Raw genomic sequence first — 24,373 nt, forward strand, 5'->3', positions numbered from 1 at the left:
TTAAACACTCATGCCAGTTGATGGCCTTTTAGTCTGATCCTGGAGCCTTTAATGGTAGGAGTAGGCAGGGCTGCTGGATGGAGGAACTAAAATATCTATGTTTGATTGCCTGCTCTGCCGCTCATTTGCCATGCAACCCTGGGAAAGATGATTCTTCTCACTGTGCCTCAGTTTTCCATCTTGAAAATGAGGATAATAATCCATAGCTACTTTTGGAATGTGATCTGAGGATGGCAAGTGCCATGTAAGTGTTAAGGGCTGTTTATTATTATTATTGAGTATGTATGTAGTCTGAGTGAGGTGCCAGGCAGATGGTGGCCCTTAAGTTGTCAGCTCTTCAGGCCACGGACCTCTCCTCATCAAGGATGAGATTAGGAACTCTGCCCATGTGAACTGCCACAATGAGACGCGGCTCAAGTAGACTGGGCAGATAATCAAAACATGAGGGTGGGTTCCACCGCCGCTGGGCTTCCCCCTGGGGGGCCCGAACGTGCCCGGGGGCTCTGCTGGCTCCTCCGCGAGCGGAGAAAAGAAGTAAGTGGCGGTCACCTGTATCTCCACCTGTGCCACGCCAAAATGAGTCGTGCCCCGCGGTGCATGCTGCTGATCTGTGACCCTCCCTCTCCTTTCCCGCCCAGGAAGGAAGCTGACTGGAAGGAGCCCGTGAAAGTGAGGCGGGGCTGAGGAGAACCCGGGCCAGGACGGGGGAAGGGGAGCAGAAACCCAAGCCCAGAGCCGGGAGGGGTTTCCGCCGGGGGTGTATTTGTACCATACGACACGTTCCCGCCTCCCCTGCGCGGGGGGAGCGGAGGCCGCCGGGGTGAGCCGGCCAGGGGCAGCAGGGGGCGCTGGCTGGGGGCTGGGTTCGCTCCTGGCCTGGCGCTGCGGCGATGAGCCGGAAGCCGCAGCCCGGCCCTTATCAGCGGGCGGCAGGCGGGGCTGGGCCCCGGGCCCTGCGCTCCGGCTCCATGGGTAGTGGGGGGCAGCGGCTGTAGGCGCCTCCTTCTCCTGCGCCGCGCGGCAGGGCCGGGAAACAGCAGCAGCAGCGGCGGCGTGGCCTCCCCTGCCCCATGGCGGGCTACGCTCCCCGCCTGCCCCTGCTGCTGCGGAGGCTGCCGCCGCCCTGGGCTCGGGCCGCCCGGCTCCCCTCGAGCGGCGCTCGGCTCCTGCTGCTCTCGGCCGGCAGGTGCGGGGCCCCAGCCGAGCCCGGCCCCTTGCGCCTCCTCCGCGGCGGCGGCCCCCGCTTCGCGTCCTCCCGGGTGGCCGGGGCGGCGGCAGCTGGGGAACCCGAGAGGAGGAGCGGCCCCCGGGGAAGCGGGGGAGACTCCGAGTTGAAGAGGCTGCTGGCCCTGGCGCGGCCCGAGCGCTGGAGACTGACAGGTACCTGCCCCTGCCCCCCAGCCCAGTGAGTGTTACCTGCCCCACCGGCCTCAGCGCCCTGCCCTTACTGTCACCCAGCCCAAGCTCACTGTGACACCAGCACCCCTTGGCAAAGGGCCCCCCGATCTTCACAAACCGCTGTCACCGCAGACCTGACAAACTCACTGCACCCCACAGGTGTCTTACAGGGCACTTACCCACAAAGAGGAATGTGGAAGGGATCTACGCAAGGCTGGTAACTTGTCAAGAGTGAGAATCTTTGTGAGATGTGAGCATGGGTAATATTGAAGGAATGATGTATTTACCTTAAAAGTCTGTTTCATAGACTTAGAGTAGAAATTAGTCACTAGGGGATAATATGTCTCGGTGATGGCCCTTTTGGGTAAGGGGGATTTATCACCCTGCCTAACCTGGCTGGTGATGCAATGCAAGGCTGAACTGAAGACTTTGAATGGGACACCATCAGAGGCAATGGCAAGCAATCAAAACGCCTTAAAGGTAAAAAAGAAACATTACAACAGAGCTGGGGTTCACCCTGTTTGCAAGTAGAAACAAAAGGCTGTCCATTTACTGAGGAAACCCCTTGTGAAATAGGGCTGCTTTCATGAATGTTTGGATCCTGGTGTTTCGGAAACCAGCCAACTACAAACAGACTGAATTTTGGCGGGGGGGCGGGGAGAACATACTTTATGAGATAAGAAAGATAACTCTTGATAAGTGTAGGTCCAGGTTCACGTTTTATGATTTTGTTTTATATTGTAATCATTTGTTTCCATCACTCTTGTTTCTAGTTAAATCCTCATTCTTAAATAAACTGTCTTCTGATTTATTACAAGTGCTTACAAAATGTTGTATGGTTTAAAGGAGCAGTGGTTTAAGGTAAAACTAGTAAGCTGGGGTACACTGCACTTTTGGGTGCAGAGGATCTGTGATTTCTGTGAGAAGGCAATGTCCGGCTGGATATCACAGGGGAACAATGCAAAGGGACTCTGGGATTGGAGTTCACCTATTAACCTGCAAGGCGAAGTTAGGGTTGACAAAGCCCAAAAGAGAGTGCTTGTGTGACTGAAAGGCTAGCTGTGTAATGAGCTGGCACCCAGACGAGGAAGACTCCCTCTCACTGCAGGTAGGGAATAACAAGGTGACTCAGAGTCTTGGCTACCCCAAAACCCATCAGACTCAGCATCATGCCCCAGGCTGTCTAATGCCCCAGTTGCTATCATAGCTGTCTTTACTTGAGGACTCACTATTAATCTACAAACCACAAGCATGTATACGATAACAATTTATAATAATTTAATGTGTAATTATAGTATTTTATTTATTAATCGACATAAGAAAATTAATCTACCAATGCTTGCATCTGAACTAATTCTGCGCTGTAAAAATGTTGCTGAAAAGTAGTTAGTGTATATGCTCCTTTTTTGTTATGAGAGCACACTAAAAGAGCATGTCTTGTTTAGCAAAACAGAGACTGAGAGGATATAACTTTCCTCTGTAAGTACATTGGGGTAAAACACCAGGAAAGGAGAGGAACTGTTTGAGTAACTGTTTAAGGTAAAGGACAAAGTTGGCAAAGGAACAAAAATAAATTGGGTATAAACAGGCAATGAATAAACTTATGCTGGAAATTAGAAGGTTTCTGACTAGTAGAAGAGCGAGGTTCTGGAACAGCCTTGTAATAGAAGTACTGGGAGCTAACAACCTAATTACTGTTGAGATGGGGCATGACAAATTTATGAGCAGGATTATATGTCCGCGTAGCCTGTGATAGCAGGGGGATTGGATTTGATAATCCATTTCTATAGCCTATGTTCTTTTTTGAAATACCAAAATGACTAATCTAAATTAAAATTGAAAGCTGACATTTCAGTTAATTAAAATACTCATTTAAAATCACTAGAATGGCAAATGCAAAACTAGAACATCGCTTTTTAAAGTTTTGCTGTTTGGAGGCCTTGAGGGAAGTGGATTTGCTTAACATTTAGGTTGTTTTGGTTTGGTGTGGTTTTTTACATCTTCCCAACTGACACCTTTAATGCCAGATTTTGGCCTGAAGCAAATTTCTTTTACTGCCAAGTTATAAGTAGTTGGCATCCTTTTGTCTGTGAGAGACAGTGGGAATTGCAGCCTGTGATGTAGATGGTTAGCAATGTCTCCTGTGCCTGAATAGTCCAGTCCAAGATTTGCATGATCTTTGGCAGTTATTGCAAATGTATGTGTCTTAGTTGGGAGCTGCTTGCTTCCTACAGGCTCTTTACTTTTCAAGCTGTAGGAGCTAGCTTCTGTCATGGACTTTGATGCCCTGATGGAGACTATGGCGCCACTTGTTACAATCACTTGCAAAGGTTTCCCATCGATTAGGATCCATTCCAAATTCCTTCATATCTCGCTTGCAAGTGTCTTGAAAGCGAAGCTTGGGACGTCCTATTGATCTTGTTCCCTCTGATAGCTCCCCATATAATATGTCCTTAGGTATGCATCCATCTTCCAACCTACTCAGGGTGGCCCAGCCAGTGTAGTCGTCTTTGCTTGAGCAGGGCTGAAACACTTGGTAAATTTGCCCTTTAAAGAACCTCTGCATTGGTGACTTTATCTTGCCATTTGGTGTTGAATATGCGGCGTAAACAGCATAGGTGGAAACTGTTCCACCTTTTCTCCTGATGAGTATAAGTTGTCCATGTTTCCCCATACATGAGAATACTGAGGACACAAGCTTGATATACTAGCATTTTGGTCTTAATGGTAAGTTTTGAGTTGTTCCACGCTCTTTTAGTTAGTCTGCTAAAGGTGGTGGCGGCCTTTCCAATGCGAACATTTAGTTCCTCATCCAGTGAGAGGTTGGTCGTCACTGTAGAAAAATCCAGACTATATAATGGTGTTTTAGTTAAATAAAACAATTTAAATGTCTGTCTGGTGATGTTCTCCTCCTACTACAGCATGGAAAGAAAATCCTCCAAATATTAATGATTAACCTGTTGAATTGGAGATAGTTCACTTCCCAATGACTTCGTAAATATCTGCTTCAATTATCTTTGGTAAATGAAATAACCAAACAATCATTCATTTTCTGATATAACTGTAAAATAATTTGAAAAGTTTTCAAAATAAATCACTTAAATGTATAGTATTTACCTTCTAAAAATGAAACCTACATCTATCTTGGAGTTGTGAATAATACGTATTAAGGTTATAACAACCAACAAGAATGCACTTTTATGTAGAAATCCATGATTAAATTGAGCCGTCCTGACTAGTGATTTAAATCATGGTTTAAAATCAAATCCACCCTGGTTGTTTTGTACAATGAAGTTACAGGGTTCTTAATTCTGTAATGTCTCCAGATATTAAGGAGGGTGACTACTATAAAGAAGATAGCTTCAGGACTCCTGTGTTAAACTGATTGTATGAGACCAGCCAATGGTGCCTCCGGCTGTCTAGGATGGCACCTTGATCACAGAAGTTAAAAATAGAAAATATGAGATCAAGATCACAAGAGTTAAAAATAGAAAAGATAAGAGATCAAGTCCAGCTCCTGGAGAGAGAGGATGTATTCATTATTAAACTGATATTATGCTTGATCTTACATTGCATTCTAGACCGCTAGCATTTGTCTTTTACTTTAGTTTCTTCTGCTTTTCCTCCTGGCCTTTTCCCATCTCATTTGTCTGCTCTGCTTTGTCCAACCTTACACTCTAATTACTTGTAGTTCCATTCCTGACCTGCATGCAAAACTAGAGGTACCTTGTGCTTACTGTCCATTGGTAGAGTGTATCTCTTTCCAACAAATACTCAGTGCTTATTTGCTCAGAGTAAAAGACAAGTATTTCCCCACCAGGCTCTTCTGCAAGTGAGTAATGTTTTGGAATTGTGTGCTCATTCACCATAATCACTTCTTCATAAGTAGAGCCCTACCAAATTCACGGTCATGAAAAATGTGTCACAGACCGTGAAATCTGGTCCGTCCCCGTTCCCCCCCCCCCCCCCCCCCGTGCGTGAAATCTGGTCTTTTGTATGCTTTTACCCTATACTATACAGATTTCATGGGGGAAACCAGCATTTCTCAAATTGCGGGTCCTGACCCAAAAGTGAGTTGCAGGGAGGTCACAAGGTTATTTTAGGGGGATTGTGGTATTGCCACCCTTACTTCTGCGCTGCCTTCAGAGCTGGGCAGCCGGAGAGCGGTGGCTGTTAGCCCGGCGCCCAGCTCTGAAGACAGCACCCTGCTATCAGCAGTGCAGAAGTAAAGGTGGCAATACCATACCATGTCACCCTTACTTCTGCACTGCTGCCTTCAGAGCTGGGTGGCCGGAGAGTGGTGGCTGCTGACTGAGAGCCCAACTCTGCAGGCAGCAGTACAGAAGTAAGGGTGGCAATACCATACAATGCCACCCTTACTTCTGCGCGGCTGCTGGTGGTGTCTCTGCCTTCAGAGCTGGGCTCCTGGCCAGTAGCCACCGCTCTCCAGTTGTCCAGCTCTGAAGGCAGTGCCGCCGCCAGCAGCAGTGCAGAAGTAAGGGTAGCAGTATCACAACCCCCTCACCCCCACAATAACCTTGCGAATCCCCTCCCCCCCCAACTCCTTTATGGGTCAGGACCCCTACAATTACAACACCGTGAAATTTCAGATTTAAATAGCTGAAATAATGAGATTTATTATTTTTAAAATCCTATGACTTTGAAATTGACCAAAATGGACTGTGAATTTAGTAGGACCCTATTCATAAGTGACCATAAAAATACTGCTATCATCACCTCCTGGTTCATGCTAATAATTATCTTATTTACTTGTCAGTTGTGGCAAATGACACTTTTTCATTCTTCTAAAAAGCTGCATAGAATTGGTGGTTGTTTTTATACCTTTGCATAGGAAATTTCAAACCCTATAAAAACATAATTCTTTGGGAAAAAAACACCTTAAAGTTAAGGAACAGTATTATTACAACTTTATTCATGTTAATTTTTCAGAGTTACACTCTGTATCATTGATCTTGTTCAGAAATTAATCTAATATACAGTTGTTCAGTAGTTTGTGATTTCTGGATACGGTCACTTCCCTTCCCCTTCTGCATTGTACCTCCTGTGGTCAGGACCCGCCTCACTTCAGATCTCCCTGAAATTAATTTGAAAATGTTTGTCAGTGTGACTGCACCTTAACCTAAATTCACTGGTGGCATGATTTGTTATTTGAAAATCATGTTCTCTTTTAAAATACCTTTCTCCCCTATTGCTGTGTGTACAATCCAGCCAATCAGTTCCCGCTGTTTATATAATTACAGAAGTGAAACAGTGCACCTATATGGAAAGTGCTATCAAATAAGCCAAATTAGCTTAAAAACAACTCTTTTTTAGTGTAATGTTTTTTGCTACGGTGTTTTGTTGGTATTACGAACAAACATATAAAATTTTAAAAAGTAATTCAGTCAGCAGTGTGATTTAAGGTGGCAGTGATCCTTTAAAAAGAAAATTGTGGTAATGGAAAAGTGCATTCCCTAAGTCATTAATCTTGCTTGCAATTGGCTGCTTGTTTAAAAATTAATATACTCAGCTTTCTCTAGGCAGATGCTTTTGTCACACCAATAGGTTTGAGTAAGTTGGGAAGATAGTGGATAACAATTAGATTTATGTGAATTGTGTGTTTTATTCAAGTTCATATTTGCATTATACCCATTTGAAACATTTAATGGTTAAAATAAAATAGGGGTAAAGTAGTACTTCACATGATACTGTACACTTGAAGGTTTCTTACTTCAGTTCCAACGTTGGTATTTGGAAACTCACTGCATTTTTATGGTTGAGATAGACTAGCCTACACCTTAATTAAGGGAACATAATTGAAATTTTTAAAAAACCATGTGTTTGAAATAAATTATATACCTATTATTAACACCTCTTACTATTAAATGACTTACCATACATGCCTAATTTACTCGTAACCCTTCATATATTTTGTTTGTATCATGCTATGTTCTGATCTCTCTGCCAGACTTTGGGGCAGGTGAATGTCTGGTGGTATAAACTGAACAACAGAATGGAGTCATCTGCATATTGTTGGCATCTGAGCCCATAAAGTTTCACTACTTCTAGCAGATGCTATTGTGTAGAACTCTGTAGTACGCCACGGGTAAAGGAACCAATGGCAGAATTGCTATCCTCTGGATATGTCCTATGAGGAAGAACTCAGTCCATTTCATAGTGTGTTTTTTGGACCCCTGCCACTTCTCTGAGACAGAATAACAGTATCTGTGATTGACTGTACTGACTGCTGTGGGGGAAGTCCAAGAGCAGGAGTATAAATCTTTTTTCCCTTTTTCCATGGAAAGAAAGAGAGCAGTCATCAATGCCAGTAATTCTGTTTCAGATTCTGGCCTCAAATCTGACTCTGTAGGATCGAGGCTATTGATGTTGGACAAATGTCTGAAGATGGCTCTTTGCTAGCTTCTCAACATATTTATGAAGGCAAAAGGGGGTTAGTAATAACATGGATTACTTGGCCTTTCACCTTCAAGACAGTGTTTAGATGTATTGTTTAACACATTGTATCTAGTATTTAAATAAATAGAATAGTTCAGTAATCAGTAGTATAGTACACTGGTAATATTTACTTGGTTAGTTTAATTTGATTAAGTCTAAGCTGCATTATGCCGAAAAAGGTGTCAGCAGCCATTGGGCTTGCTAAAATAGGGTTGGCATTAGTGAGAAATTTGTCCAGAACTGCCCTAGTGTAGAGAGGGCCTGAGGCAGAAGACTTCACCTCAAAGTGAGAAACATTCTCCTTCTCATAAACATTCCAGTTGTTCTTCCGTGTTGGGCAGACCTTTCAAGATCCAAAAAAGGAACCGTTGTGGGTTTTTATGCTTCCCTGTACCGCACCATGGTTTCCCTTGCAAAATAAGATGCCATCCAATTGGAGGGGAAAGTTTGAACCCAGACGAATTCTCTCAGGTGCTCATGAGAAAGAAGGCAGCACGCAATCACCAGAGTATTATAAAAGGCAGCTGATGTAGTAATAGGGTGGCTGCAGATGCTGCTCTGACAAGATCATTTCTCCGCTCACTGAGTGTTGGAACAAGAATGCGTATAACTTTTTGTTCTACTACGTTCTGGGTTATGGATTCTGTTTGACTAAACAGCCACAACTCAAAAGCTTTGTCTGCAAGAGGGAGCCTTATGTTTGCTGCCTGTTGAAAATACATCAGAAGTTTTCTGTATAAGACCAGATGTGTTTTTCCCGCCTTCCAAAGCATCTGTTTGTGAGAGACTTTTTTGAAATGGGCTCTGCCACACCTTCCTGTATACAATTTTGTTGAGGCTGGTTCATTTAATAAGCAGTGTACAACTGATTTTACAGCATTCCATTCCAGATTAAGAGCAAAAATAGAGCCCTGATAATACAGTTCTGGAGAACTCAAGTATTAATAGAAAGTAAAGGACAGTTTATACGTTCTATTAAAGTTTACACAAACTGAGTGACTTTTTGTTTCCAGCTGCTGTTGGCTTTCTGACAGTTTCCAGTGTCATCACCATGTCTGCCCCTTTCTTCTTGGGGAAAGTTATCGATGTAATTTATACAAATCCCACTGGAGATGTCACCGACAGCCTGACCAGCCTCTGTGCCTTGCTGAGTGGAATTTTTGTGTGTGGTGCTGCTGCTAATGCTGTTCGTGTCTACCTCATGCAGACTGCAGGTAAAAACAAAATGGGGTCAGGAGACTATCTCCCTTTTTGCCATAGAAACAAAGTATTGTATAATGCTCTGAAACAAGTCCCTGAAGCTAGCTGAGATCTTCTCTGACATAACTGTCAGTGTACTTTATCACATGGAAGGGATAAAACATATGCATCCTAAGAGAGTTGTTAATTCATTTTTATTTGATGTTAAGAGAGATCTTAAAACTCATTTTGTATAGATTCCAGTATTTTATAACATTGTTGCATGATTTCTGTGTTGCAGAACCTTGTATGAAGTCAGTAACTGGTATATGCGTGTGGGGGGATATTTCTGTATGTAAAGTTTTGGTATGTACTGCTTTGCTGGAAATAGTCCTTCTTTTTGCTCCTTATAGGACAAAGAATTGTGAAACGACTGAGAGCAACTATGTTCTCGTCTATTTTGAAGCAAGAAGTTGGTTTTTTTGACAAAACCAGCACAGGAGAACTGATTAACCGCTTGTCTTCAGACACAGCACTGTTGGGCCGTTCTGTGACTGAAAACCTTTCTGATGGACTAAGAGCAGGAGCTCAAGCATCAGTTGGGGTTGGAATGATGGTATGTCTGTCGTATTCTGCCTCCCTCCCTGCTCACAGCAGGTTCAAGGCTATATAACTTGCTACCCAGTAACTGCATGTGTGAAGGTTCTGTAGTCTGCTATAAAAGCTGTTATGCTTTGTAAAGGCAGATTTATTCCCCTGTTTTCTTAAAATCTACAATCCCCTTTACGCTTATAAAGTTCGTGGACGATACCAAGCTGGGAGGGGTTGCAAGTGCTTTGTGGGACAGGATTAAAATTCAAAATGATCTGGACAAACTGGAGAAATGGTCTGAAGTAAATAGGATGAAATTCAATAAGGACAAATGCAAAGTACTCCACTTAAGAAGGAACAATCAGTTGCATGCATACAAAATGGGAAATGACTTCCTAGGAAGGAGTAATGCGGAAAGAGATCTGGGGGTCATAGTGGACCACAAGCTAAATATGAGTGAGTCAACAGTGTAACGCTGTTGCAAAAAAAGCAAACATCATTCTGGGGTATATTAGCATGAGTGCTGTAAGCAAGACATGAGACGTAATTCTTTTGCTCTACTCCGCTCTGATTAGGCCTCAACTGGAGTATTGTGTCCAGTTCTGGGCGCCGCATTTCAGGAAGGATGTGGACAAATTGGAGAAAGTCCAGAGAAGAGCAACAAAAACGATTAAAGGTCTAGAAAACATGACCTATGAGGGAAGATTGAAAAAATTGGGTTTGTTTAGTCTGGAGAAGAGAAGTCTGAGGGAGGACATAACGGTTTTCAAGTATGTAAAAGGTTGTTACAAGGGGGAGGAAGAAAAATTGGTCGTCTTAACCTCTGAGGCTAGGACAAGAAGCAATGGGCTTAAATTGCAGCAAGGGTGGTTTAGGTTGGACATTAGGAAAAACTTCCTGTCAGGGTGGTTAAGCACTGAAATAAATTGCCGAGGGAGGTTGTGGAATCTTCATCATTGGAGATTTTTAAGAGCAGTTCAGACAAACACCTGTCAGGAATGGTCTAGATAATTAGTCCTGTCACGAGTGCAGGGGACTGGACTAGATGACATCTCGAGGTCCCTTCCAGTTCTATGATTCCATATACTACATTGTAATAAATGGTGCCTGCAGCCAGTTACGAGTGTGCTACAAAGTGGATAATCACTTCTGTATGACGAGCCATGATAAGAGAGATGGGGAAGAAACTCTCGTGTGTTCCATCCTTTTCTTTTCTGAAGGATCGAAAGTGAACTGTGTGCCACATTTCTTAGGTTTCCCCATTCATATATCACCCAGAATATGGCTGTCAAGTGGTGTGCGCCTGCGCCCATTGAAATTGTAAATGGAAGTTTTGTCATTGACTTTAATAGGAGCAGGAGAGGGCACTAGGGGCCTGATCTAAAACTGGGTGAAGTCATGTGTATTGGGCCAAAGCCTCGATGAGCAATGGATAATAGACTGAGGCAAAGTCTTGTGTAGGCAGAATATCAATCAAGGGTTTCAGTGTTACTGATGCACAGCAAGTAAAACACTTTCAGGTGGTGGGTCAGTTTCCTAATTTTTAGTACATAAAAAAACTGCCAGTTCTCTCTTCTCCCCCTGTTGTTTATCTAGACTGAACTTTGTTATGCTACCTTATCTCAGAGAACTGGCAACTTGGTGGCAATCCTTTTAAATGACAAGCATGGTGGTTTTCTAGTGTCTGTTCAGGAAACAGACAGGAAAAAGTCACTTAATAAAAAGAAAGGCTTTCTAGTTTGGCAGTGCCAGCAAAAGTTGGCAAGAGTTTCTACTCTAAAGTTTTAAAGCATTATTTAAGTCTTAAAATTTTATCTCTGATAAAATCTATGGCTTTCAGTCCTGTGTTAAAGTAAATGTTTTGGGCCTGCCCTTATCCCACAATATAGATTGTCTAAGAATAATTTCTCATTGATTTCAATGAGGAGTTCTGCTTAAAAATTGCTGGCATGGTATAGTCCTATTAGGTTAACAGGGGGGAAAAAAATTACCTGGGGTGGAAAGGCTATTATAAAAGTGCTTACAGTCTATCATATTAGTAATACATCTGTAGGCTCATTTTTTAAATTTATCTGGAAAATTTCTGTCCAGAACACCAGAAGGAAAACAACCAAATGAAATAATATGCAATAATAAAATTAACACTTCTTTAAAAAAGCCTTTTTACAGTATTCGGCTACTTTTGAATTGTTGATGATGACCTTATAGGACAGTTAACTAAATCCATTCTTCTGACACACAAGAAATGTAAATAGGAATTACCTTTGCTGGTTCTGCTAGTTGGCCAGATGGTAAAGAATATTGGTGATTTCTTCCATTCCTCAACCCCACTAAAATACCATACAATATATCTGTTCTCTACATGCCCTTAAGCCAAACTTTCTCTTCAATGTTTCATTGTTGATGGTGATACTTTGCATTTCTATAACACCTTCTGTTAAAAGATATGAAACCTTTTACAAATATTAAAAAGTTAGGCCTTTTAACACACTGGAAAGGGAGCTAAATAACATTGTCATTCTACGGACAGGTTAAGTGACTTGTCCAAGTCCATACAGCAAAGAAGTGGCAGAGTCAGAAATTGAATTCAGACCTCTTGACTTGCAGTCCCTTGTTCTCAGCGGTAGCTAACATTTCCCAAATGCAATAGAGGAATGAGCATTTTGTCTGTAAGAAATAGAAGACAAAGGAAAGAAATTGTGACTACACTAATTTTAAATTTCAAAAGTCTGTTGAAAGCAACCACACTGCATTAAGTCTACGTACTAGTGTATTTTAGCAAGACTTCTTTATTTGTGTGCCAAAATATTAACCCCTAGACACTTATTTCTTCTAGTTTTTTGTCTCTCCAAAACTTGCTGCATTTGTTCTGAGTGTTGTGCCCCCTCTGGCTATCATAGCTGTGATTTATGGAAGATATCTGCGAAAACTTACTAGAATGACCCAGGATTCCCTTGCAGAAGCAACACAGGTAATCTTGTTAAGAAACTTGGGAGATCATGTTAGATAACATTTAAGCTAAATAAATATTGTAGAGTTGCAGAGGTACTGAGGATAAGAATATCTTGCATTGCCCTGATCCAGGCCTGTATCTCAGTACTAACATTCATTTTTTTTAAAAAAAGCTTTATCTACAATGTAGCATGGTATATCTAAGATCATCCAAGATTTAGGAATTCTGCTGAGGAAAGGTTAAGGGAATTGGGTGCTTTCTCAGTATGAGGGGGAGAAATGTTGACCTATGAAATCTTATATTGTTTGGGATCGAGTTGTGTGAAGGACTACCTCTCTCTCTGGGCCATAGTATTGCATTTGAAATTACTAGAGCTGCTCCAGCTGAGTTTCTTAGTATAAGAGTAGCAGCCAGCAAGTCATTCTTTGAGAGTGGTCCTTGATGTTGGAATTGACCCCACGCTCCCCCTTGGATCCACCTGAGCCCAGATTTGTTAACCTTAAGGGCATGCTGCAAGGTTCATCTTTTCCCGTAGACAATCAGTGAGGGATTAAGACACAAGTTGGGGGGACCCCATTATTAAATGGACATTTTGTGAAAGGGGTTTTATTACGTGTGCTGGGGCATATTTATATGTTGCAAAATAAAACTACTGAGAAGATGGTAGTGATCTCCTTTAATAGCAATGCTGGGGACAAGATCTAGCTGAAATATTCACAGCCTTCATCTGTGTAAGACCTGGAATGTCATGGTTATAGACTCCTTGGCAAATTGATCTGTGCAGAAGAAAGATTAGCCTTTTGTTCATCTCCCCCATCTAAAAGAAGCTGATCTCATAGATTCATAGATATCAAGGTCAGAAGGGACCATTATGATCATCTAGTCTGACCTCCTGCACAACACAGGCCACAGAACCTCACCTACTCCTGCGATAAACCTCACCTATGCCTGAGCTATTGAAGTCCTCAAATCACGGTTTAAAGACTTCAAGGTGCAGAGAATCCTCCAGCAAGTGACCCGTGCCCCATGCTACAGAGGAAGGCGAAAAGCCCCCAGGGCCTTTTCCAATCTGCCCTGGAGGAATATTCCCTCCTGACCGCAAATATGGCGATCAGCTGAACCCTGAGCATATAGACAAGATTCACCAGCCAGGTACCCAGGAAAGAATTCTCTGTAGTAACTCAGATCCCACCCCATCTAACATCCCATCACAGGCCATTGGGCCTATTTACCATGAATATTTAAAGATCAATTAATTGCCAAAATCATGTTATCCCATCATGCCATCTCCTCCATAAATTTATTAAGTTTAATCTTGAAGCCAGATAGGTCTTTTGCCCCCACTGCTTCCCTTGGAAGGCTATTCCAGAACGTCACTCCTCTGATGGTTAGAAACCTTCGTCTAATTTCAAGTTTAAACTTCCCCATCGCCAGTTTATATCCATTTGTTCTTGTGTCCACATTAGTACTGAGCTTAAATAATTCATCTTCCTCTCTGGAATTTATCCCTCTGATATATATATTTTTTTACAAAGAGAGCAATCATATCTCCCCTCAACCTTCTTTTGGTTAGGCTAAACAAGCCAAGCTCCTTGAGTCTCCTTTCATAAGACAGGTTTTCCATTCCTCGGATCATCCTAGTAGCCCTTCTCTGTACCTGTTCCCGTTTGAATTCCTCCTTCCTAAACATGGGAGACCAGAACTGCACACAGTATTCCAGGTGAGGTCTCACCAGTGCCTTGTATAACGGTACTAACACCTCCTTATCTCTTCTGGAAATACCTCGCCTGATGCATCCCAAGACCGCAGTAGCTTTTTTCACGGCCATATCACATTGGCGGCTCATAGTCATCCAGTGATCAACCAATACTCCAAGGTCCTTCTCTTCCTCCGTTACTTCTAATTGATGTGTCCCCAGCTTATAACTAAAATTTTTGTTATTGATCCCTAAATGCATGTCCTTACACTTCTCACTATTAAATTTCATCCTGTTACTATTACTCCAGTTTACAAGGTCATCCAGATCCTCCTGTAGGATATCCCTGTCCTTCTGTAAATTGGCAATACCTCCCAGCTTTGTATCATCCGCAAACTTTATTAGCACACTCCCACTTTTCGTGCCGAAGTCAGTAGTAAAAAGATTATATAAGATTTGTCCCAAAACTGATCCCTGAGGAACTCCATTGGTAACCTCCCTCCAGCCTGACAGTTCACCTTACAGTATGACCCGCTGTAGTCTCCCTTTTAACCAATTCCTTATCCACCTTTCAATTTTCATATTGATCCCCATCTTTTCCAGTTTAACTAATAATTCCCCATGTGGCACCGTATCAAACACCTTACTGAAATCTAGGTAAATTAAATCCACTACGTTTCCTTTGTCTAAAAAATCTGTTACTTTCTCTTTGAAAACAGGTTAGAAATTTCCTACAAATGAGTACTTTGCCTCCTGTGCTTTGCAGAGGTTCAAGAGGAGGTAAAATTGTACAGTTTTCCAGTGCTTTTGTTCTTTTAGATATGCTTCTCCCAAATCCTGTCTTGCCTCTCATGCCAGAGCATTGTTCTGGCATAAGATCATATTGGTGCCCATTAATAAGCAGTCTGATTGCATTTGGATACTTCTAGAACTAACATTTTTGTTCATTTGGAAGTGAAATTTACCCACTTAATTGGAATTAAAACTAGTCGGGCTAAATTCATACCTAAAGCAACTCCATTGAAATGAATGGAGTTATGCAAGCAATGAATTCAGCCTTTTCTATTTAGTATTGTTTATATTCGAGTATTTGTTTTGTTTTTTCTTCAAGTCATAAGAACCTCCATACTGGGTCAGTCCATGGTCCATCTTGCCCAGTTTCCTGTCTCCAACAGTGGCCCATATCACAGTTGCAGGGGGGAGTGTACAGAACAGGATGATTATGGAGTGATCCATCCATGTTTTTTGCTTCCGGTAGTCAGGTTTAGGGTTACCCCAAGCATGGGGTTGCATTCCTGACCATCTTGGTTAATAGCCATTAATGGACCTATCTTCCATGAACTTACCCGTTTCTTTTTTGAATCCAGTTATACTTTTGGTCATCACAAAATTCCACAGCAATGAGTTCCACAGGTTGGTTGTGCATTGTATGGAAAAAGTGCTTTCTCTTGTTTGTATTAAATCTGCTGCCTGTTAATTTCATTGGGTGAGCCCTATTTTTTGTATTATGTGAAAGGGTAAATGTCACTTCTCTATTAATTTTTTTTTCCACACCGTTCATGATTTATAGGCCTCTGTCATAACCCCCTTTGTCTTCTTTTCTAAGCTAAACAGTCCTAATCTTTTTAGTCTTTCCTTGTATGGAAGCTGGTCCATACCTGTAATCATCTTTGTTGCCCTTCTCTGAACCTTTTCCAGTTCCACTATATCCTTTTTCAGATGGGGCAACCAGAACTGGACATTGAGTGGAAGTTTTCAGAGAAATATCCATGGTGACTCAAGATCTTTCTTGGGTGGTAATAGCTAATTTAGACGCCATTATTTTGTGTGTACAGGTGGAATTATTTTTTCCTGTCCTCATTGCTTTGCACTTATCAATGTTGAATTTCATCTGCCATTTTTGATGCTCAGTCCCCCAGTTTTGTGAGATTCCTTTATAACTCCTTGCAGTCTACTTTAGACTTAATTATCTTGAGTAATTTTGTGTTGTCTGCAAACTTAGCCACTTAACTATTCACCCCTTCTTCATATCATTAATGAATATATTGAACAGCACAGATCCCAGTACGGCTCATTGGGGGACCCCATTGTTCACCTCTTCCCATTGTGAAAACTGACCATTTATTCCTATCCTGTGTTTCTTATCCTTTAATCAGTTACTGATCTATAAGAGAGGTTTCAGAGTAGCAGCCATGTTAGTCTGTATTCGCAAAAAGAGAAAGGAGTACTTGTGGCACCTTAGAGACTAACCAATTTATTTGAGCATAAGCTTTCGTGAGCTACAGCATCCGATGAAGTGAGCTGTAGCTCACGAAAGATTATGCTCAAATAAATTGGTTAGTCTCTAAGGTGCCACAAGTACTCCTTTTTCTTTTTGATCTATGAGAGGACCTTCTCTCTTATCCTATGGCTACTTAGTTTCCTTACGAGCTTATGGAGAGGGACTTTGTCAAAGGCTTTCTGAAAATCCACATTCATTATATCTACTGGATCACCCTAATCCACGTGCTTGTTGACAACCTCAAAGAATTCTTAATAGATTGGTGAGGCATGACTTCCCTCTAGAAGAGCCATGTTGACTCTTCCCCAACAAACCGTGTTTATCTGTGTGTCTGGTTCTGTTCATTAGTACAGTTTCTGCCAATTTGCCTGGTACTGAAGGCTCATTGGCCTATAATTGCCAGGATCTCCTCTGGAGCCTTTTTGAAAAATTGACATTACAGTTGACACGCCATTTTGGGACAGTACTTCAGATTTGTTGTCCAAAAAGAATAGTGCTGATGTGGGGTATTGCCCTCCATCCTCTACAGCAAAGACAAATGCAAAGAATTCATTTAGCTTTTCTGCCATGGTTGTCGTCCTGGAGTGCTCATTTAACATCTTTGTCATATAGTGGCTCCACTGCCTTTTTAGCAGGCTTTCTGCTTCTGATACACTTCCAAAAACTAATAGTAAATTTTTGTTTTACCTTTAGGAAGTTGCTTCTCAAATTCTTTTTTGGTTTGCCTTATACTTTTACTTGCCAGAGTTTGTCCTCCTTATTTTCCTCATTAGGATTTGACTTCCAAATTTTAAAGGATGCCTTTTTACCCCTAATGGCCTCCCTTACGCTGTAGTTTAACCATGGTGGCATTCTTTTGGGCCTCCTGCTGTCTTTTTTTTTTTTATTTGGGGGTATATATTTAGTCTGAGCCTCTATTAAATGGTGTTTTTAAGTAGTATCCCTGCTGCTTGTAGACATTTTACCCTTGTGACAGGTCCTTTTAATTTGTCTGACATCCTCATTCATGTCACAATTACAAATAATGATAAATAATCCTTTTTAATGTTCACTCCTTTCTTGGGTGGTTTGTTTTCTCTAAATTAAGATGTTTAAACTCCTTTTTCTAACCACTTGGCACAATCCTCTCATACTAATTCTCAAGCTAAACCAGTTTTGATGCTTTTTTTTCAAACTACCTTGACATAGTTACTGTTTCCTGCTTAATAGAATTAAAAAACAGAAGTGAGGGGAGGGCAACATTTTCAGTGGTATTGAGAGACTAGGATAGTTGTACTGATTTTACTTTCAGGCATTCCAGAATGTGAGCCTACCATGAGTATCTGTTTTTTCGTTTTGTTTTGTTTTGCTTTAATATAGTTAGCTGAAGAACGTATTGGAAACATAAGAACTGTTCGAGCTTTTGGGCAGGAGATGACCGAAATGGAGAAGTATACAAGCAAAGTTGATTACGTGCTGCAATTAGCTAAAAGAGAGGCATTCGCTCGGGCAGGCTTCTTTGGTGCAGTAAGTATATTATGGTAGTGAAGAATCCACAGAATATGATCAAGTCCTGGAAATCTGTGATTCTTTTAATACACACAAGGGTGCTTTCAAAGTCTTAGATATGCACACATGCAAATCAATTTACTATAAAATGGATTCCCATAAAGATATGAGAAGAATTAGTTTTTCCAGTTTTCCTCTTCACATCATTTGTTGAAGCAGGGAACTGAATACCAAATTCTACTGCATTTGCAAAGTCATGAGGCTTACTTCACATTCTTGGTTTACACCTCCCTGCACCAGCAGAGACCACTGTCTCACAGCAGATTCACCTTTGGGTAGGTCAGGTGATGCATATGCTCCTACCCTCCTTCAGAGTTTTGCTTAGGGTACCAGAGTTCTAAATTGTGCTTATCTCCATAGGTGTCCTGCCAGAGAGAATTGTGCAGTGATGCCCTGAATTAACTCATTGCAGGGTTGTCCTAGCCATGGGCCAACTCCTAGGCTAGCACTGGTCATTGTGCCACCCAGCAGAGATATAGGTGCTTGTGTCCTAACAAACTCCCTCTGGATAGACTTTCTGCTGCCATGGGCCCTGTGCCATGAGTTTTATTTGCAAAAGGTGGTGTTCCCCAGGATTGAATTGGCCCGTTGTTTTTATTATTTTTTTTACTGGAGGAGAGAGAGGAGGAAGCCTTATTTTGGGATTCCCCAGGGTTAGGCCATTTTATATCTAATAATTGTTGAAGGTGGGGCACCATTTCTTCTAGAGCCCATCATAGCTGTTCCTGGGTGGGGGAAGAGATCAGTTGGGAATGATGCAGAGCTGTCCATTCCAGTCTGGAGAGTGAAAGATTGATCTTCAAGCGCCTGCATTCTAAACCCCTGCACAGCTGCATTTTACGTAGCTAGTGGATCACAAGACTGATTATTCTCATTCTAAGAAACAAAGTTAGGAAACTAAACATGAGCAAAATTTAGTCCTGTAGAATCTTAAGATTACACTAAGGTCCACTTACTATGAGGAATTTTTTTTTTTAAAGCCTTAGCTTAGAGCATTTGCAAAGATGAAATTGAATTTATAAGGGAAGATCCAGTTTTGCTTCACTGTTGGTTTTTTTTCTTTCCCAGACTGGGCTTTCTGGGAACATGATTGTCCTTTCTGTTCTGTACAAAGGAGGATTACTGATGGGTAGTGCCCACATGACTGTTGGTGAACTGTCTTCCTTCTTGATGTATGCATTCTGGGTTGGAGTTAGCATTGGAGGTATGGAATGTGAAGTACACAATGTAAAACATAGGATAAAAGAATTTTTTTGAAGTAAGGGAAAACATTGGTTTTAAAAACAAAACAAAAACTTCAAGTGTTTTGTAATTCTTTGATTGTTTTCAGTTGACCAATAGCTTACCAGTACAGAATGGTCTTTCTGAGAAGATTCATAAATATTTTTCCAGTATGAGTCAATCAGTATTAATGGCTTTTGACTTAAGACCAAATAGTTAATTTAAAACTTTCCAAAGAAAATGCAATGGTTAAATTTTTCAAGGTGCATTTCTTCAGTGTCTGGTTTATAATGCTAACTTTTCTTGATGTTGTTCTTTGTGTAGCCTATGATGGTGTTTTATAATTTAAACGAATATTAAGGTTTTATTTGGAATAAAATGTCTTGATCTATGTTCAGAGAAATTATTTTACAAAGGAAGGCATGTAGGAATTAGCTGTAATTCCACACAGATAATTGTCTAAAGCTGCACTGGATCTTTAAGTGCCAGCAGAAGACTATTGTAGGGGATTGCCTTCTAATGCAAAGGCAGAAAAGGACATCTCTTCTCTTTCCTGCTTTGCTCCTCTTCCCCTGTCAGTGAAGATCAGAATCTGTAATCTGCTGACCCAGAGACTAACTGCTCCTTTTTAGGGAACAATCATCACTACTGCACACAGGCAAAAATGAAGATAAGGTATTTCAAATAGCTTGTCAACTACTTGGGAGCGTTGTTTTTAAAGTGAATCTGTTGCTTCTGATACACTATTGTACCTTGTTAGTTTGAAAACAGACGTTGGCTCAGTGTTTCTGGGAGGGCGGTGAGGTCTACTTATACACTTTATTTTTCACTGGGCCCCTTTACTCAGCCTGTCTCCATGTTTTCCATGATACTGAGAATTTTGCTCATGGATGATAAAAACTGGGTTATTTTTTTCTAATATGTCTTCCATGTTCTTGGGTGATGCATAACCTTGTTGTTTGTTTTTAGGTTTGAGCTCTTTCTATTCTGAGCTTATGAAAGGATTAGGAGCTGGAGGACGTCTGTGGGAACTTATAGAAAGAAAGCCAGAGCTTCCATTTAATGGTGGGTTCCTGTTTCTTTACCATTTTGCATTAGTGTTGTCTCTCTGACTGGTTATCAGGCATTTGACAACAAGTTGGTATTACTTAAAACTAACACCAGCTTTAAAATTCTCATAAAGAAGCTAGATTCAATGGAAATCTTCCTTGGCTACTGTCAAGTTATCTGGAGCGGCTCAGCAAAAGTATCAACCTAATGGCAGACTTAAGAAGCAGGGCAGACACCTCAATTTGGTTGAGTTCTGTATTTACATTTCACCAACCAAGTATCTAATGTGAGCTCTGCACTACAACAGCCTTAACATGGAGTGTCTCAGTCTCCTTGGGTACTCCAAACTGTCTTGCCACCCAGGTAACCTTGCCGTTGTGATAGATTGTCCCTTACACCAAAAATCACAATAATATTCAGGTAACTCCCAGTCCTAAAGGACCAGTCACTTACCTCAGATCAATTGCACTTTAGATCCTACACCAAAGACAATGCTTGTAGCCAATCCTATAATAAATTAACTAAAGATTTATTAACTATGAAAAAGAGTTGTTTACAAGGTTAAAGCAAGTAAACATACACACACAAATTAGTTATAGTCTTAGGCTCCAAAAGATAATAGAAGCTGTTGTAATATGCAAATTCTATAAATCCTCTAGGGTTAACCTAGGCCAAGCACTGGGGATCCCTTGCTTATGCTTAGAAATCTTGTCCTCTCCAAGTCCAAGAAGCACAGAGATGCAGTTTCTTCTTGTCAGGGATTTCTGTTCCCTTACCCCATAGTTCCCATGCACGTCTCCTCTTCATGGGTATGGGGGGGGGAGCAATCAACAAAGTTTTATTTTGTCCTCTGATGTTCCACAACATTTGTCTGGTACCTATGGGCCTTCTTTGGTTGGGCAGGAGATAACACCTCCTGTGGTAAACTAGTATTTCACACTTGGAAATGTTTTTCTCCTGACTGTGGAGGTTTACAGTTTCAGAGCATACACTTAAATATTACCTTGTAACATGGGATACAGATATAAATGAGATGACTGCATGCAGCAACTTACAAGCATTTCATAAAGTCTAAATACAGTTTCATAAACCTAATACCTATTTAAGAATACTAACATGACAGGTGAGCCAAACTGGTTCCAGCTTATGGATTTGCCAGTGTTCAATTGAGGCCTAGGGTCCTTAGCGTGAGCTGACATCTGGTCTACCAGCATCACAGCTACGTTCTTTGCAACAATATTTTATTGATTAAAGAGATTTTTTTCATAGAAATTATAAACACAGAATTTGAATTCAACAGTTCTTCATTCAGGGTGCACTAATGAGTTGATTATCTGGCCTGGTTCTAATTCTTTAGACACAAAACGTGTTACTCATCAGCATATTACTCTAATGATGATATCTTTCATATTGGGCCATCTTTAGAGTATGAGGATGGAGGAAGAGAAGGGGGTTTTGCTCAGGATTGCATTTCTTAATGTTCAGTATTTGTGCTAAAGAAGATAACACATTTCTGTCTTTAGTTGCTGAATAGATAAGGGACTAGAAGGGTAAAGAAAGTCTCAAAATGGAACAAATGCTTCTCTCTCAATGAAGCAAATCTCTAATTTATTACAGACAAATGTTCACGTTGATCAGATTAAGAATAGCTCATTAATCTATGGTGTTATAAATATTACACAAATTTAATAACCTACTGATGTGGATATACAGAAGTGTATACATGAATATAGTTTTCACGTGTTTAGTTTACTATCTGTTTTTCTTCTATAGGTGTTATATTTTTCTCTTTATAAATCTGAGTTGATAGTTATTTAAAAAAAAAAACTCTCAAAAAAGGTAGATGTGCAAAATCCATCTATAAATCTGAGTGACATTTGTTCCTTGATGTTTTAATAAGGGTTTGTTGCCAGCAGCACCTGAAACGTATTCATTAGTCATTATCACCAGTGTGAAGCCAGCAAGGGCCATTCAGTGGTTAAACCCATTGAAGAATTTTTGGATAAACACCACTGATCAATGTGTACTTAATTCTAATCTGCATTTAATTAGTTCAGTGAGGTTATCCTAAAGACAGAAACTGTTATTTGGACTTGATCAGTTAGATCCCATTGAACAAAAATCATGGATTACTTTTGGCACCAGGCATGTAGATAACAAACATCATAAAGCAGTATTTTTATCTTGGAGTTCGAGTGACACGTAAGAAAAACGCTTTAGTTTTGTTCTCGATATTTATATTGTCATCAGAAATTCTTGATTACAAATGCAGCTATCAGAGTGGGAGGGGAGAATATAGCAGCAGTCCAAGTAGAAGTGTTTTGAGTGAGCTCCGGCTATAAGGGTTAGGTTTTTCATCTTATTGTATGTTTTTAGTTTTGTATCAATTGTTCTGTTTCTGCTTCTTTGGCTAGAAGAGCTGAGAGTTCTAATCCTGGCTCTGATGCTAATTCACCATGTCGCCTTTTTTAAATATTTAACACTATTATAAATGCTGGAGGTGAAACGGGGCTTGGGGTGGAGGCTGACAGCTCACGACCCCCAGGTCATAACCTCACAACCCCCTGAGGGGTCCTGACCCCAGTTTGAGAACCCCTGATTTAACCTCTTTGCATCTGTTTCCAAATCTGTAAAATGGGGATGACTCTTATGTATTTGAAAGGAGTGTTATGAAAATTGGTCCGAATGATGTTTTTGAAGATGTAAACGCTCTTTTATAGAAGTGGAAATGAGTATTAAATCTGATGAGCTGGGGTTAAGATTTGGAGAAGAAAATGTTTGTCTCACAGGTAACCAACAGTTAGCTAATGTAACCTCCTCCAGCAGTCTCAGACTTCAGCACATTACAAACTGGAGGTAACTTTTCCAAATTAAGATAGCTAGAGGTTTTTAATTTCCTTTCAGCATGAAACAAATTTGTAGAGAAGAATATGGGTCTCTGCCTCAGGGAGTAAATATGGAGGTGATTTCAGAACTAAGCATACAGTAAAAGCAAAACAGCTTTGTTGCCCAAACTCAAACAGAACATCTGCTCACTCTTTTGTGTGGTTCTGACCTTCACTTACTCCAGTTTTTCTCCTGACAATATCTCAATATCCTAGTTACTGTTTTTCTATGTGTCTCCAGAATCCAAAGAGGAAAAATAAAATTCTGTGTAGAGCTTTGATATTTTTTACAGTAATATATGGGGAAATATCAAGTAAGGACTTGCTGCAATAGACTTCCTGTACTGTTGAAGCATTACAGTGCAGTTTATGGTAGGTATTCCAGAATAACTGGAATCAAAGAGAGAGTTTACTGATATAGTAACAATTGTAGTAAATAACTTAGTGTTGTTAAATTGTTACTGAGCAAATGCATCTTTAAATGAACACTTAATGAATTCACACATTTATCACGCAACATATTAGTACCTCCATGGTTTAATGTCGGAGAAGCAGTTTGAATCCATATGCAGCAGCTACAGAGCAACTACAGTTGAACTAAATGAAGATAAGAGACTGGGAAAGAGGAGGAAATTTGAGGGGAATGAAAAGTGAAACAAAGAAGCATTACAAATATAGTTAAACTTGCTACAGATGATCACTTATTGCTATACTCACCCGTGGCTATTGTCTATCTACCTGCTTACCAGTTCAATAAAGTGAATACATTAATACCCTGATTGCACTAAATTATCCTTTGCATAGTATGATTATCTGTTGTACCTAGGGCTCTACCAAACTCATGGTCCATTTAAGTCAATTTCACGGTCATAGGGCTCTACCAAATTCATGTCCATGAAAAATGTGTCACGGATCATGAAATCTGGTCTCCCTCCATGAAATCTGTTCTTTTATGTGCTTTTACCCTATGCTATACAGATTTCATGGGGAAGACCAGCGTTTCTCAAACTGGGGGTCCTGACCCAAAAGTGAGTTGCAAGGTTATTTTAGGGGGGTCGTGGTATTGCCATCCTTACTTCCAAATGCTGCCTTCAGAGCTGGCTGGCCAGAGAGTG

General features: G+C 41.0%; 1 protein-coding gene across 1 annotated transcript in view; it reads left to right on the forward strand.

Moving 5' to 3' along the window:
- Positions 1-697: 697 nt before the first annotated feature.
- The window catches only part of ABCB10 (ATP binding cassette subfamily B member 10), a 33,191-nt gene continuing 9,515 nt past the window's right edge, over positions 698-24,373 (forward strand). The window contains exons 1-7 of the mRNA XM_084623009.1: positions 698-1,380; positions 8,868-9,068; positions 9,447-9,649; positions 12,461-12,595; positions 17,914-18,060; positions 19,171-19,306; positions 20,293-20,388. Of these exons, the coding sequence (XP_084479135.1) occupies positions 1,071-1,380; positions 8,868-9,068; positions 9,447-9,649; positions 12,461-12,595; positions 17,914-18,060; positions 19,171-19,306; positions 20,293-20,388 (1,228 nt within the window). The 5' untranslated portion in view covers positions 698-1,070. The remainder of the gene's footprint in view (positions 1,381-8,867; positions 9,069-9,446; positions 9,650-12,460; positions 12,596-17,913; positions 18,061-19,170; positions 19,307-20,292; positions 20,389-24,373) is intronic.

Source organism: Lepidochelys olivacea (genome assembly GCF_965140295.1).
Source record: "Lepidochelys olivacea isolate rLepOli2 genome assembly, chromosome: 3".
Lineage (NCBI taxonomy): Eukaryota > Metazoa > Chordata > Testudines > Cheloniidae > Lepidochelys > Lepidochelys olivacea.